Here is a 14,353-nt window from a genome sequence, read left to right as displayed (position 1 = left end):
ACAGCACTGTAACGGATAGATATATGTCCAGTCCTCGCGCTAGTGGAGCTGAGACCCTTGAGCAAAGAAAGACATTGGTAGAATGTGTCAATTTGACCTTAAACAAGGTGTCCGACTGGGGAGACGCCAATCTAGTCAAATTTAATGCTACCAAAACACAGGCGTGTTTATTCACTGCGAAAAGGAGTCCATTCCAGTTTACTCCTACTTTCCGGAATACACCTGTTCCGATCACCGACAGTATTGAGCTTCTAGGTATTACAATATCGTCCAAGCTCAACTTTGGAGAATGCATTGAGTCCAAAGCAGAAACAGCTGGTAAGAAGCTCGGTATCCTAAATAAGGTGAAGCGCTACTTCACGCCGGAACAGCTTCTTACTCTTTACCAAGCTCAGGTTCGTTCGTGCATGGAGTACTGCTCCCATTTATGGGATGGATCGGCCAAATACCAGCTTGCTGCTCTGGACTCGGTGGATCGCCGAGCTAGAAGGCTCATCGGTAACGAGGCGCTAACTAATGCGAAATTGCAATCATTGGAGCATCGCCGAAAAGTTGCCTGTCTGTCGGTGTTCTACAGGATTTATTTCGGAGAGTGCGCTCAGGAACTTTTCGATCTAGTTCCCTCTTCACCTTTTTACCATAGAACTGCCAGGCATCGCAGAGGTCTGCATCCATACGTAGTTGATGTCCCCTGGACTCGTACGAAGCGTTTCGGTTCTTCGTTCCTGATCCGCACTGCGAAATTATGGAATGCCCTTCCAGCTTCCGTTTTCCCTACCACCTACAACATGGGTATATTCAAGTTAAGAGTGAATAGGCATTTTCTAGGCAAGCGCGTTCCACCTTAGGCTGCATCATCGCTTACTGTGAAGCATGATTGCTGCCAAGCGCTAGCCTATATAACGTAAAAAAAAAAAAAAACTCTCCCTCCTCTAACGCTCCGTTTTTCCGTCAAAGACGGACAAATAAACAGACAGATCAAAACACACACTTTTACATCTATACTAATATTATAAAGAGGTAAAGTTTGTAAGTTTGTAAGTTTGTAACAATTTTTTGAAATTGGGTAATCTTCGGAACTACTGGACCGATTTTAAAAATTCTTTCACCAGTAGAATGCTACGTTATCGGGGAGTGCTATAGGCTATATTTTATATTTCTATCATATATAACTATTGAGATATCGCGGGTTTTCTCTTACAGGTCAGACCGAAAAACTTACTTATTCGCATGCGCTGCCTCAACCATTGCGTATAACTGAAATAAATGTATGGAGGCTTTTTGAACCTTTAAAAGTTCTACAAAAAAGTCCGCGACACCATATATCTATCTTTTATATTTTAGCAGATATAGTACCTTTAGTACTTTAATAAATTATTTAAATTTTAAACTAAGGTTTACGTCATTATTTACACAACTAAACTTAAATCCTTATCAAAATAAATTATTTAATAATCACAAGGATATTATAGAGATAAGATTTGCCCTTTACAGTATGTTAATTAGTTATATAGTTTCGGAGATAATACAAAATTTCTGAAAGTCGCAGAAATGCCGCTATATGACGCCCCGCGGTTTCAATTACGTGGTTCCCGTTCCCGTATGAATATGAGGACCAAACATAGCCTATGACACTCGCAAATAATGTAGCTTTCTATTGGTAAAAGAATTTTCCAAATCGGTCCAGTAGATCCAGAGATTACCCCCGACAACCACACAAACTATACCTCTTTATAGTATTAGCATAGAACTCGCTTGGGAAATTATAGTCTTTTGGTCATTGCACCACGCACAAAAGGCTGGACCAATTTTGCTGAGGGTAGGGATAGGATAGAGGTGGGGAAGGGGTAGGATAGAGGTAATTAGAGGGGTAGGGTAGGGGTAATTTAGGGAAAGTGTAGGGTAGGGTAGGGTAGGGTACGGATAAGGTAGGAGTAGTGTAGGGTAGGGGCAAGGTAGAGATAGGGGAAGGATATGGAACGTATAGGGCAGGAGTAGGATAGGGGTAGGGTAGGGTAGGGGTAGGGTACGGGTAGGGTAGGGTTAGGGTAGGGATAAGGTAGGTGTAGGAAAGGGTTAGGGTTAGCGGTAGGGTAGGAGTAAGGTAGGGGTAGGGTAGGGGTAGATTAGGAGTAGGGTAGGATATGGTATGGATAGGTTACGGGTAGGGTTAGGGTAGGTGGGGGGAGGGAAGGGTTAGCGTTAGCGGTAGGGTAGGAGTAAGGTAGGGGTAGGGTAGGGTAGGGTTGGGTAGGTTTATGAGCAGGGTAAGGTAGAGGTAGAGAAGTTTACATCAATTTTTACGCGGACGAAGTCGCGGGCGTCCGCTAGTTTATTATATTAATATAAATTAGTTACAGAGACAAAAGGATAACTAAAGGAAAAACCTAAAAGTATGTGAAAAATATATCACTTATAATAAAACTGTAAGAGGTCCGATTTAGTACATTGAAGATATATTGTAATTTTTTTGTTGGAGAGAATTAGTGGACTATTTACTAAATGCGAAAATATAAATAGAATGGAGTGAAATAGAGTTTGAAAGTTCGCGGGAGTATGCTAGTAGTAAATAAATCATTATCATCAGTAGGGGTTTCCATACTTACCTTTTCCTTCAATTATTTAAATCTATCAATTTATTAAAAAATAATTATTGAAGACATACACATAATCTATAACTTTACAGATCTTAAATTATAAAAACCTACTTAAAGTGAGTCAGTAGATAAACAATAAAAAAATAATTGTTATTCTAGGGTTTTCCAAATTTTTTTATCTTTCAGCCATGTTGCTCGTATCCATAAACGGATATAACACAATGGATGGCTCTAAGCAGACCTAAGGTCGCTTGCTCTCCCGAGCAAGCGCCACTAACTATCCTCACGTCTGTATCTTCTTCCGCTTTTACCGTGATGCATTTCATGTTATTCAAAGATAACCCAATCTGTAACAATATACAGATATAATAGCAATATTTACTATGCCTCGATGATGTGCCTTGTTTGGCTTGAATCCTGAACCAACCCAAAAAAAAAATTTTCAACTAGTGCCAAGTAATTTAAATAGATATAAAAGAGAAAGATCACTCCTAAGCAAGATTTTCTTATTCCATAGTAGTAATACCCCTGCTAGCTAGCAAAATTAAGATTTTTCTTAAGTAAAACAGTTATTAGCTTGATAGTTATCGATTGTAAAAATGTTCCCCGGATCGTGGCCTAACTTAATTCATAAATTAACAAAACGTATTTGTATATCTCATCATCATCATCATCGTATCAGCCGATGGACGTCCACTGCAGGACATAGGCCTTTTGTAGGGACTTCCAAACATCACGATACTGAGCCACCTGCATCCAGCGAATCCCTGCGACTCGCTTGATGTCGTCAGTCCACCTGGTGGGGGGTCGGTCGACACTGCGCTTACTAGTGCGGGGTCGCCATCCCAGCACTTTGGGACCCCAACGTCCATCGGCTCTTCGAAGTATGTGCCCCGTCCATTGCCACTTCAGCTTCGCTACTCGTTGAGCTATGTCGGTGACTTTGGTTCTTCTGCGGATCTCCTCATTTCTGATTTGTATACCTGTATTTCCATATTTAGTTCCTCTGCATATTCATCGTAATTAACATCGCGTTCGTAAACTTCGGAGTACAATAGATCCATTTTGTCCGAGTCCGTGCAGTTGCCACACTTCCACACACCGTCGGGGTATAGCAACACTGGTTCGTCCTCTACAACATCTGTAAACAATATTTTACTAAGTACTAGCTGACTCTGCACGGTTTCACCCGCGTGGTTCCCGTTCCCGTAGGAATACGGGGATAATATATAGCCTATAGCCTTCCTCGATAAACGGGCTATCTAACAATGAAAGAATTTTTCAAATCGGACCAGCAGTTTTTAACATTACCGCGTTCATGCAAACAAACGAACTCTTCAGCTTTATAATATTAGTATAGATTATAGAACGAGTGAAGAAAAAACATCGTGAGGAAACGTGCATACCTGAGAATTTTCCTAATTCTCTACGTGTGATGTCTGCCAATCCGCATTGGGCCAGCGTGGCGGACTAACTTCGATGTGTCGTCATCTCTGACTTTACCTACTCCTCTTAATTATTTTTTTAAGTTAGTTAATCAGTGCTTTACTTTATTTAATAATTTATTTTAATGAAAAAAAGAAGAAAAAAAAAAGAAAAGTTTATTCAGAATACCGTCACAAAAACGGAAGGAGAAAAACAATAATTGAAATATCGCTGATCTTCCATGGAGCCATTAAGGTGACATTTGGACAGTATCGAGACGTGCAGAGCGCCTCTACATGTTTTGATAGGTGTAAATGAGGTTATATTTCAAACTATTGACTACTTTACCTTGAAATGTTTTATTCTCCAAGTTATTATTCGCATCATATTCACCATTCAGCAACATATCTATGACTGGATCTATTTCATCGTAATTTTGAGCTAGAAATTCAAAATAAATAATTACATATAAACATACGACGTTTTATGACATTTGCGAGGAAACACACTTTGAACACACTTTCTGAAAATGAATTTGCATCTTTGCCTGTTTGAAATTTTGATACGCTTGTAAGTATGATTTTTCGGGGACGAGGCTTAGAGTAGCTTAAAAATTTTTCGTTTTTAGACGGATGATAAACGTTTTATATACAGCACACGTGTGATTTACATTACTTTACGGCACATGTGCATAATATGCTACATTACAATATTGAAATTGGTGAAATAAGAGCTATACTTTACAAGAAAATGTGTTATAAATAAAATATTACTCAACTACACGAAGTTTGAATGATTTACAAATATTGCTGAAAGTCGTTTGTGAATCGAAATGTTAAATATTTTCTATGAAATGCTTGGTCACCTAAATAAACACTTACCCTTAAAAGCATTATTTGCATCATAATTATTTCCTTTTTCGGACTCTCCACAAACGTAAACAAATAAAACAATAGATAAAATTTGACCAATACACTGAGCTTTTGCCATCATTGCACTAATTACTATTAATATTATTATTATCACTCTATTATGCTTATTTATATTACACTCCACACGTAACTTTAAATATATTAATAAATATATATTAAATATATTAAATTGATAATCTGCAGAAACTGTGTAATCGTTGCTGTGACTGTATTAAATTTAATATTTATTATTATATTCTTATCGCAGGTTACAAAAGGTTAATGGCAATTGATAACTTTAGATGTAGCGTCAGCCATTTTGTTAAATGTGTTTGAGATATATTTGGGACTGTTCAGTGGTATTCGCAACAAGGTGGAAACACATAGACAATTTATGTTTAAAGCTAAGCCGATTTTCATATGCATTATATATGTTGTCCAAGGTAGTTAACCAGTCAGCAGTAATTGTAGCGTACAATGCCTACGTAACAGCTACTATACGATATGGAATTATTTTTTGGGGTAATTCTTATGACCGAGACAGAGTATTTAAAGCCCAAAAGAAATGTATACGATCCATATGCCGTTTGAAGCCCACAGATTCCTGCAAGCCATATTTTGATAAATTTAAAGTTCTAACCTGTCCATGTTTATACATTTACGAGGTTTTAGTATTTGTCAAATTACATAAACACCTATTTAAATATTCAGATAAAGAACTGAGGAAAAACAAAATCTGCTTCACTCATCATAATACTTCATTATATGGCAATAGCATTTTTCATATGGCACCTCTAATTTACAATAAATTACCAGCAAAATTAGCTGATAGAAATTTAAATGTTGCTTTATTTAAAATTAAAATCAAAGAACTATTGTTAAAAAAACGGTATTACACTATCAAAGACTATTTAACTGACAAACAATAATAATTAACGTATAACGGACATAATAATAAATTAATAATTTTAACATCATAGTCATTATGTAAATTTCAATAATTATAGTGTATTCAATTCAATAATTACAAATAATTACAATGTAATTTAGTTATAAGATTATTTTTAAATTTGCATGCTATTTTGTAGCAAATTGTATGCCAACATTTATATCAAGATCTGTATTTAACAATTTGCAAATAAAGAATTATAAAAAAATAAAAAAAAGGTCTCAACCATCATCTTGTAGTAGAGGAAACATCTCGAGCAGGTCGCAGGACTTGTGACCTTGAGTTTAGGTTTAAAGTACCTTTAAACCTATACCCAACCCACTCTCATCCCCTGCCTGACATCCTCACATTAAGAATTTGTAAAAAAAAACACTAAACAACAAACAGTCCGACGAAACACTTTTTTGTACGTGACCACTTTTTAGAACATGAAAAATGGGTATGTAAGTTATATGTTTTCTGCAATTCTTGGCGGAGACAAATCTAACGAATCAAAAACAATAAAATCGGTCCAGCAGATCTCGAATTATAAGTGTTGTAACAAACCCGACTTTCTTTTATAACATTTCATTAAGTTGCATAATAGTTTGACTTAACTGTAAATTCAACGAACATAAATCTGCGGTGAGCGCAAATTCGGTTGAAATGTGAAAACCATTTCACAGCCATCTAACCAAACCGCGGTATCTATGTCCGCCTGTCGGCTTGTCCGCCGCATGCTTCCTGACCAAAACCTCTATTTTAGGTCAATTATTTATTAGCAACGTACTACAAGTGTTGAATTTGAAGATTATTACCTACGGAAACTTTACCCGTGAAGAAGCATTTGATTACCTAAACAATTGAGTTATAATTATTGTGAGTCAACCTTATCAGATAGCCATAATATACTTATTGTCGAAGAATATTTAAAAGGTCCAATAATATTGTAGCTAAGACCCTACTCAAATGTAAATGTATACTAAATGTTTGACTTTGAATCGATCATTATTTGGATGATAATGACATTAAAAAGAAACCGATAGCTTTCCCAACAACAAATTGTTTTTACTGAAAAGGAGATAGTCCAAAATTTTATGGAGCTCAGGTCCAGTCATTGCATCCTAGCGGAAATATTTTTTTAAACTATTTTTGATTATACAAATCTACGAATTTACTGTAATTCTTTCGAAATAATATTCATTATCTCCCAAAAAAATATGCAACACTATTAAGGGTAATAATGGCGGATTTATGACGTTTTCAATGCAGTAATCGATTTGACGTTTGCTGTCAATTGTCAAGTCATAGTTGCTTTAAGGGCGCCATCTTGATATAACTCAAAAAGTTGAGTTTTAATTTTATTTATTTCTTTTTATTTAGTTACATTTATTCACTTTTTACGGGGAACAAGAGTGAACTTGTAATGGACCATCTCGTTTCTTAGAAAATGTTAAGCAGATTTAGACTAGTTGAAGGAGAACAGGAATATTGGTTATTTTTTAAAGATTTTATTATTTATTTATTAAGAAGCCAATGAAAAACTCATGTCTAATTAAACATAACATGCATTAAAAAATAATATACTACATTGTACAAACCACTTACAGGCTAACTCAACATACGTTTAATTCTAGACAATTCTTTATTTACCATTAAAAACGATATATACCTTCCAACCTAAAACAAAACTAAAGAATTAGAACTGTAATTAAAGATATGGCTAATAGGAAACCGGAAAGCGCAGTGTTGGTCAACCCCTCACTAGATAGACCTAGATGGACTGAAGACGTTAAGCGGGTTGCTTTCAGGGAGCCACTGAATGCCCACACAAGAGAGTCCACACAAGAGAGTTTGTAAGTCCATACAAGAGGCTTTTGTCCAGCAGTGGACGTCCATCGGCTGCTAATGACGATGATAGCAAATTCTATAAAAAAATAATGGATACAAAATCTCCCTTGCACCCATTGTGGTTTTTGTATAAGCAATACATTTTTTCGGCTTATCAATATCCGCAGAAAATGTTCGAGGGCTAAAGTAGTGAACATTTACATAAGGGTGTTTTGGAAAAGGGTCCGTGTCAATGTTATACCAATGAGGGGTTGTAAAAAGGCATTGGCAGAACGCATTTTTTATGAATACATCGTAAGTTAGGTTTTTTGTAAGCATTTTGGAGCATTTTGTATTGATACACATTAGTTAAGATCATCTTTCTATATTAATATTATAAAGAGGTAAAGTTTGGGGTTTGCCCGAATGCATCAGATATACATTGCATGCTGTTGAGTACCTTCACCAAGTGTCAGCATTTGATATTAGTGAGTACGCTTACGCTTAGAGCAACCAAAAACCAGCGTGTCAAGTAAAGTGGGTTACTTAATAGATAAAAAGTGTACATTTCGATCTCCTAGGTTCAAGTCACCAAATTATAGTGTCGAGTTTTTGTTTCTTCCAAAAAATTCTCGATATCATATCGGAGTCGAGAAGTTGATCGAAGTTGCTCGGAGAGTACGTTGCCGTCGATGGGTATCTATTTTTACTATATCTATGACAATATCTTGAGTTTTTGTTAGCGTCAGTGGGTAGTACATAAATATTTACCGCTTATTTTTTGTAAAATTCTTAAGACATCTCTTGAATTATATGTTTGTTTAGGTCTCATATCGTGAAAAGGATATTAAGTCTGTCCCAAACTGTCTGGTAAAAATCTATAGTCTAAATCAATATATGTAAATAAAATTGGAGCGTCTCTTTGTGATGACACTTTTTAAATCAATTTCAAAAGATCATTTAATATTTTTTTGTAAATTCAAATTTTCATGACGGTATCACGTCTTAAAAATATTATCAAGATATTTTTTTGAAATAATAATTACATGAAAATTTTAATTTTTAAATATTTTTTTTACAATACGAGCCAAAACGCCGTCGGCCATCATGGTCTATATTTCAACTGTTTCATGACGTTACGTTTACTATCCAAAACCAAACAGAGCGTTTGACAAAAGTATTAGTTAACAGTTTGACGTTTAGTACACCAAATAACATTGTGACGTCACAAAATGGACGACAGACGACGACGTTGTAATTTTTCATAATATTAATATAAACACTAAACTTTTATTAATTGATATCCATATATTTCGGGACACGGATGTCAATGACATAGAGTTGCTACGAAGCTAAAAAGCTGAGTTATAAGTTCATGTTTAAGTTATGAGTTCCTTAAAAAACATTTTGAATAAAAAATAAACTTATTTACACAACGTAGGTACAGGGTCATGCTTCATAAAGTAACGTTTACGGTAACAGTGCGCCTAGTGGGAGTTTTCAATTCATACTGTTACTATCTCGTTAACGTAAACGCGAATTTCTAAGGAATTTAAATAGTTGTGCAGTAGTGCAGTGGCACTGAACTGAGTTTGGGCAGTGTAAAATAGATGGCGCTGTTCGAATTCAAGAAATTCGCGTTTACGTTAACGTGATCGTCAGTCTTGTATCTTATGACATTTCCAGTAATCAAAGTAAATAACTGAAGCGATAAAGTCCTATGAATAAGCCATTCATATAATTTCATATTCACACAATGCCATATATTCACGGGATAACATATTTGAGGGGGACGTCATGAAATATGGAAGGGTTATGAATATTTACCTTTTGTGTGTACTTCAGTATGTAAAGCAATGCAAATAAACCACTCTCCTTCATTTGCGTATACGAAATACGAAATACTGACTCGTACTTACTCTTTGTTTTGAGCAAATCAATCTAATGCCAAGACAAAAACCAAATAAGTTGAGTTAGGTTACATTTTTTTTATATTTGTACGTTCTTCCTTACAATGTTCCGAATAACACGTTAAATTGTAAGCATTATGTTGCGGTTTACAATCTTTCGACAGTTCGCAATGTCGCGACATAGATTAAAATTTAGAGCTACTGTTACACATGCTCATTTCAAGCACAAAAGCATGCTACTATTGAGTAGTTGCTACTTATTAGCATGTGTATCGCAACATGCTAATAATGAGCATGCTTATTTCGAGTTTGCTCAAGAATCAACAATCGTGCAATTTATGAGCATGCTAATTGCTGCGTGGGTAGAAGGGGGCGTGTTTTTAGCGCGTCTAAACAGATTTGCTTATTGAGTATGCTTGTCGATCAGCATTGCCATTCTGTATTCTGCTCACGTTCATCTCTCCCTGTCTAACACGATACTATAGACAGAGAGCGATAGATACAAATTAGCATACGTGTAATTGGAATGTTTGCTTTGAGCATGCTTATTCAGGAGCTTACTTAAAAATAGCACGCTTATTGCTAGCAAATGTAAACTGATGATAAGCATGCTCGTATGGAGCATAATTAATAGCACGTTTTTAGCATGCTATTTTAGAGTATGTGTAACAGTACCTTTACGGTATTTACAATTTTATGGTGACATATTCAACACGAGTCCCACGGGAGGACGGCCTGATAGTTATACAGGAAGAAATTTTTTACATAAACAAAATTTAATGATCACGTATTTTTTCTTTTTTTTTTTTAACTCAAAAATAACAAAATTATCGTTAGCTAAAGTTATTTACTTTTGAACAGAATTTTAGGGTCACCCTATTGTGCGTTTATTTTATTTTTGTTTGATACCTAAAGGACGTCACCAGATCACTTTTAAGCTGAATATATGTTGTTGTATTATGCTTGTTTAGTAATAATATGTACATTATTTTGTTATTTTAGAGACATAAATTAAAAAAAAAATTACATAAAATGTATCGAACTGTTTGTAGATTTATATTCTATTAATGATACAGAACCACGAAAAAAAATATCCGCACTAAAGACCGAATCACCCTGTATAGATATGAGTATATTTTAATACCGTAGAAAAGCTGTAGTTCCGATAAACAATAAAGTTTCCGATCCACCGCACAGCGGGGCTTACGGCGCCTTTCACAGTTTAATTTTCAATTAGTTTTCTTGCAATTTTCAGCGTAATTTAATCTTGAAACTGTTCTTTGAAATATTAATCAATTTTAATGGATTAATATTGTTCGAATAATATCTATATCTTATTATTGAACTAAACGGAAATTTTCTAATTTTCATTTTCTTTCCGCTCAATGTAACATATAATGGCAGATTATTCTTTTTTTCTAAAAAAAGGGGGTTTTGAATACTTTGGAATCTTTTTTATGAACCTCAGTTATTAATATAATTTATTTTTGCAAAGACATGTTAATTGTAATAATATTCGATTTATTAGTTTATGAGTAATGGTAGGTTAAAGCAACAGTCAAAAATCATTAAAGCAGTTTGGTGTTGTATTTTACTTACCTACTACTTACTCCAATACTTGCTCCAATACGTCCTGTTCGGCTTAAGCACCTCCCTGCTCCCTGGCTTACTGAGGAAATTAAAATTTTACAGGGTAAAAAAAACTCGGCTAAAGCCAAGTATAGATCCAACAATTGTGATGCCAATAAGGAAAAATATCATATTATTCGGAATCGCTGCAACAGGTTGTGTAGAGACATGCAACGACGCCATATCCACAAATCCATACTCGAAGAAGAAGATTCAGGTCGAGTGTGGACATTTCTTAAGTCTCTAGGAGTTGGGAAAGCGCGTCAAAATAATAGCTCCTTCAACATAAATTTAAATCAGCTTAATAGCCATTTTTCCTCTACTTGTGTCATTGATGACGCCACTAAACTTACTACTAAAAATAATTTACTAGCTTTACCCACTTCTGATGATCCTGCTTTTATTTTCTGTCAAGTCACTGATAGTGATGTTGAGAGAAGTATTCGTGAGGTCAACTCTGATGCTATTGGTACTGACTGCATTAGTCGGAAGATGATTATTCCTCTCATTAACCTACTAGCTCCAATAATTAAATCCTTATTCAATTTCTCCATGTCTTCCGGGAGTTTTCCTTCCTCTTGGAAGGATGCTCAAGTCATTCCACTACCCAAAAAATTAAATCCTTCCTGCTTTTCTGACTATAGGCCTATTTCCATCCTCCCATTCCTTTCGAAAGTTTTTGAGCGTTTAGTCCATCGTCAATTAAGCCTTTTCCTAACCCGACAGAATCTTTTAAATCCTTTTCAATCTGGTTTCCGCACTGGTCATAGTACGACTACTGCATTAGTAAAAATTACCGAAGATATTCGTTTTAATATGGACAATCAGTGTGTCACAGTGTTGGCCTTACTAGATTTCAGCAATGCATTTAATAATGTCGATTTCGAACTTCTACTAGCCAAACTAGCTTCTCTCAACATATCTCCTAATGTGATTGACTGGTTTCATAGTTACTTGTTCGGACGTCGGCAGCGTGTGCGAGTCAATGACTCTGTGTCTGATTGGTGCACAATTTCTGCCGGCGTACCGCAAGGTGGCGTGTTGTCTCCTCTTCTTTTTTCTCTTTTTATAAGTTCTATTACTCTTCAACTTACCTCGCTCTATCACCTGTATGCAGATGATCTCCAAATATATGCTCAGTCCAAACTGGCTGATTTACCCAATGCAATAGATGCCATAAATAAAGATTTAGATTGTATAGTGCAATGGAGTAAGGCTTATGGCCTTAAAGTCAATCCGTCTAAAACCCAAGTTATTATTATAGGCAGTCACAGTTTGGTTGCACGTATTGACTGGGATAATATTCCATACGTAATCTTTGATGGAACGCGTGTGCCATTTAGTGACACGGTTAAAAATCTCGGAGTTACTTTTGACAAGTATTTCACTTGGGCCCCTCAGGTAAGCAGAGTAAGTGGGAAGGTGTTTGCATCCGTGGGGTCACTTCGTAGGTTACGAAACTTCCTTCCTTTATCTACTAAAATTGCGCTTGCACAATCTCTCCTGTTACCAATTCTCGATTACGCGGACACTTGTTATCTAAATTTGAGTGAAGAATTACTGGATAAACTTGAGCGCATTCAGAATGTTTGTATAAGATTCATATTTGGACTTCGCAAATATGACCATGTTTCCGAATTTCGCGAAAAACTCAAGTGGCCCTCGATCCGCCTTCGCAGGAATACTCACATTCTGTCTTTTTTGTATAATGTCCTGTTTAATCCTACGACTCCGATTTATTTAAAAGAGCGTTTTAGCTTTCTAAGTGATACTCACTGTCGCTCCCTTCGCTCTGAAGACAACCTAATCTTAAAAATTCCTTCCCATAATACTTCCTTCTATTCTAAATCCTTTTCTGTTAAAGCTGCTCGGCTCTGGAATTCATTGCCCTTAGACATTCGGCGTGCCCAATCTCTAACCTCTTTCAAACGGCTGGTAAACATGCACTTTTTTCCTCCCTGATCTTTTAATTTAACTTATTAATCCAAATTACGCTTGTATGTGTATTATGTTTATTTATTATTATTTTTGAATTATTTTGTTTATTTATTTTTCTTTTGTCTTCCCTTAGATGCCGTCTTGTTTTTATGTTTTGCAGGTTTTCATGTATGTATGTATGTATGTATGTGTGTATATATGTATGTATGTATGTATGTATGTATGTATGTATGTATATATGTATTTCTTTGTATATATGTATGATGTAGTTAAGTATAGTCTATGTATTATTATTATGTATTATTGCTTAATATTTATGTATTTAAATTACTTAACTTTTCTTATTTTTTGTGTGCGTATACCCGAATCGGTGCTTACGTTTTTTTTTTTTTTCTCTTCCACAGTGGTTGTCTGGAAGAGATCGCTCTTTAGCGATAAGACCGCCATTTGTACATTAGTTTCTAAGTGTTATTATAAGTTATTGTTTATTTTTGTTTTTAATGTACAATAAAGTATATTTCTTCTTCTTCTTCTTCTACTTAATTTATAAATTTATAATATAATTTACCCACCTATGGATTAGATTATAAATGGAACGTACAGGTACACCCATTAATTACGATTTAAAAAATTGTAATAAAAAATCAAGATCAAACAATAGTCTGTGTTTGATATGTATATCACACACACGTCACACACATACACTTTTTATTAAGATGCTTTGAAAAGCATCACTTTTCTTCAAGATTAAAAGATTAGGTCTTACGTAAATAAGATATTAAACGCCTTAGCGATGCTCTGAGACGAGGAGATGAGCCTCGTTTACATTAAATAATACACGACATTGACAAAGACGACATTTTAAACGAGCTTCTAACATTATTAGCTGCGTTAGATACACAAGGTAACATCTGCCTCGTTGGTCCTATATGGATTTAAATAGCAAATTAAAGTAATAGTAAATTAAATAATATGATCGCGTCCTGGGTCAAGGTATCGTGGTATGGTATCAAATATTTAGCATTCATTTTTTCCATGAAATTCTAACAATCCGTAACTGGAATAATAATTACACCCCTATTCATATAAGTGACGATGTTAACACGTTCGCTGCGCCACTGATTTTTCTGTACTTTCTCCTGGTACGGTACGAGGTTTTTTAACCTCGTACTGAAACTTTCTGTG

The 14,353-nt window shown here is 35.3% G+C and overlaps 1 protein-coding gene across 1 annotated transcript; it reads right to left on the bottom strand.

Moving 5' to 3' along the window:
- Window positions 1-2,337: 2,337 nt before the first annotated feature.
- LOC112058515 (uncharacterized) lies at window positions 2,338-5,054 on the bottom strand. Its single transcript, XM_024099399.2, has 4 exons — window positions 4,904-5,054; window positions 4,371-4,463; window positions 3,581-3,738; window positions 2,338-2,944 (listed from the first exon to the last, which is right to left on the bottom strand). The coding sequence occupies exons 1-4, from the start codon at window positions 5,013-5,015 to the stop codon at window positions 2,780-2,782; spliced, it is 528 nt and encodes a 175-aa protein (XP_023955167.1). The 5' UTR covers window positions 5,016-5,054; the 3' UTR covers window positions 2,338-2,779.
- Window positions 5,055-14,353: the final 9,299 nt, after the last annotated feature.

Source organism: Bicyclus anynana, chromosome 9, assembly GCF_947172395.1.
Source record: "Bicyclus anynana chromosome 9, ilBicAnyn1.1, whole genome shotgun sequence".
NCBI lineage: Eukaryota > Metazoa > Arthropoda > Insecta > Lepidoptera > Nymphalidae > Bicyclus > Bicyclus anynana.
Note: the sequence above shows the minus strand (reverse complement) of the source record. Positions and strands in the feature narration are given on the sequence as shown.

Coding starts and splice junctions, on each gene's coding strand:
- LOC112058515 (XM_024099399.2), bottom strand. CDS start 5,015: ATGATGGCAAAAGCTCAGTGTATTGGTCAAATTTTATCTATTGTTTTA. Junction 4,464..4,903: donor TGCAAATAATGCTTTTAAGG/GTAAGTGTTTAT, acceptor TTGAATTTCTAG/CTCAAAATTACGATGAAATA. Junction 3,739..4,370: donor GGAGAATAAAACATTTCAAG/GTAAAGTAGTCA, acceptor TATTGTTTACAG/ATGTTGTAGAGGACGAACCA.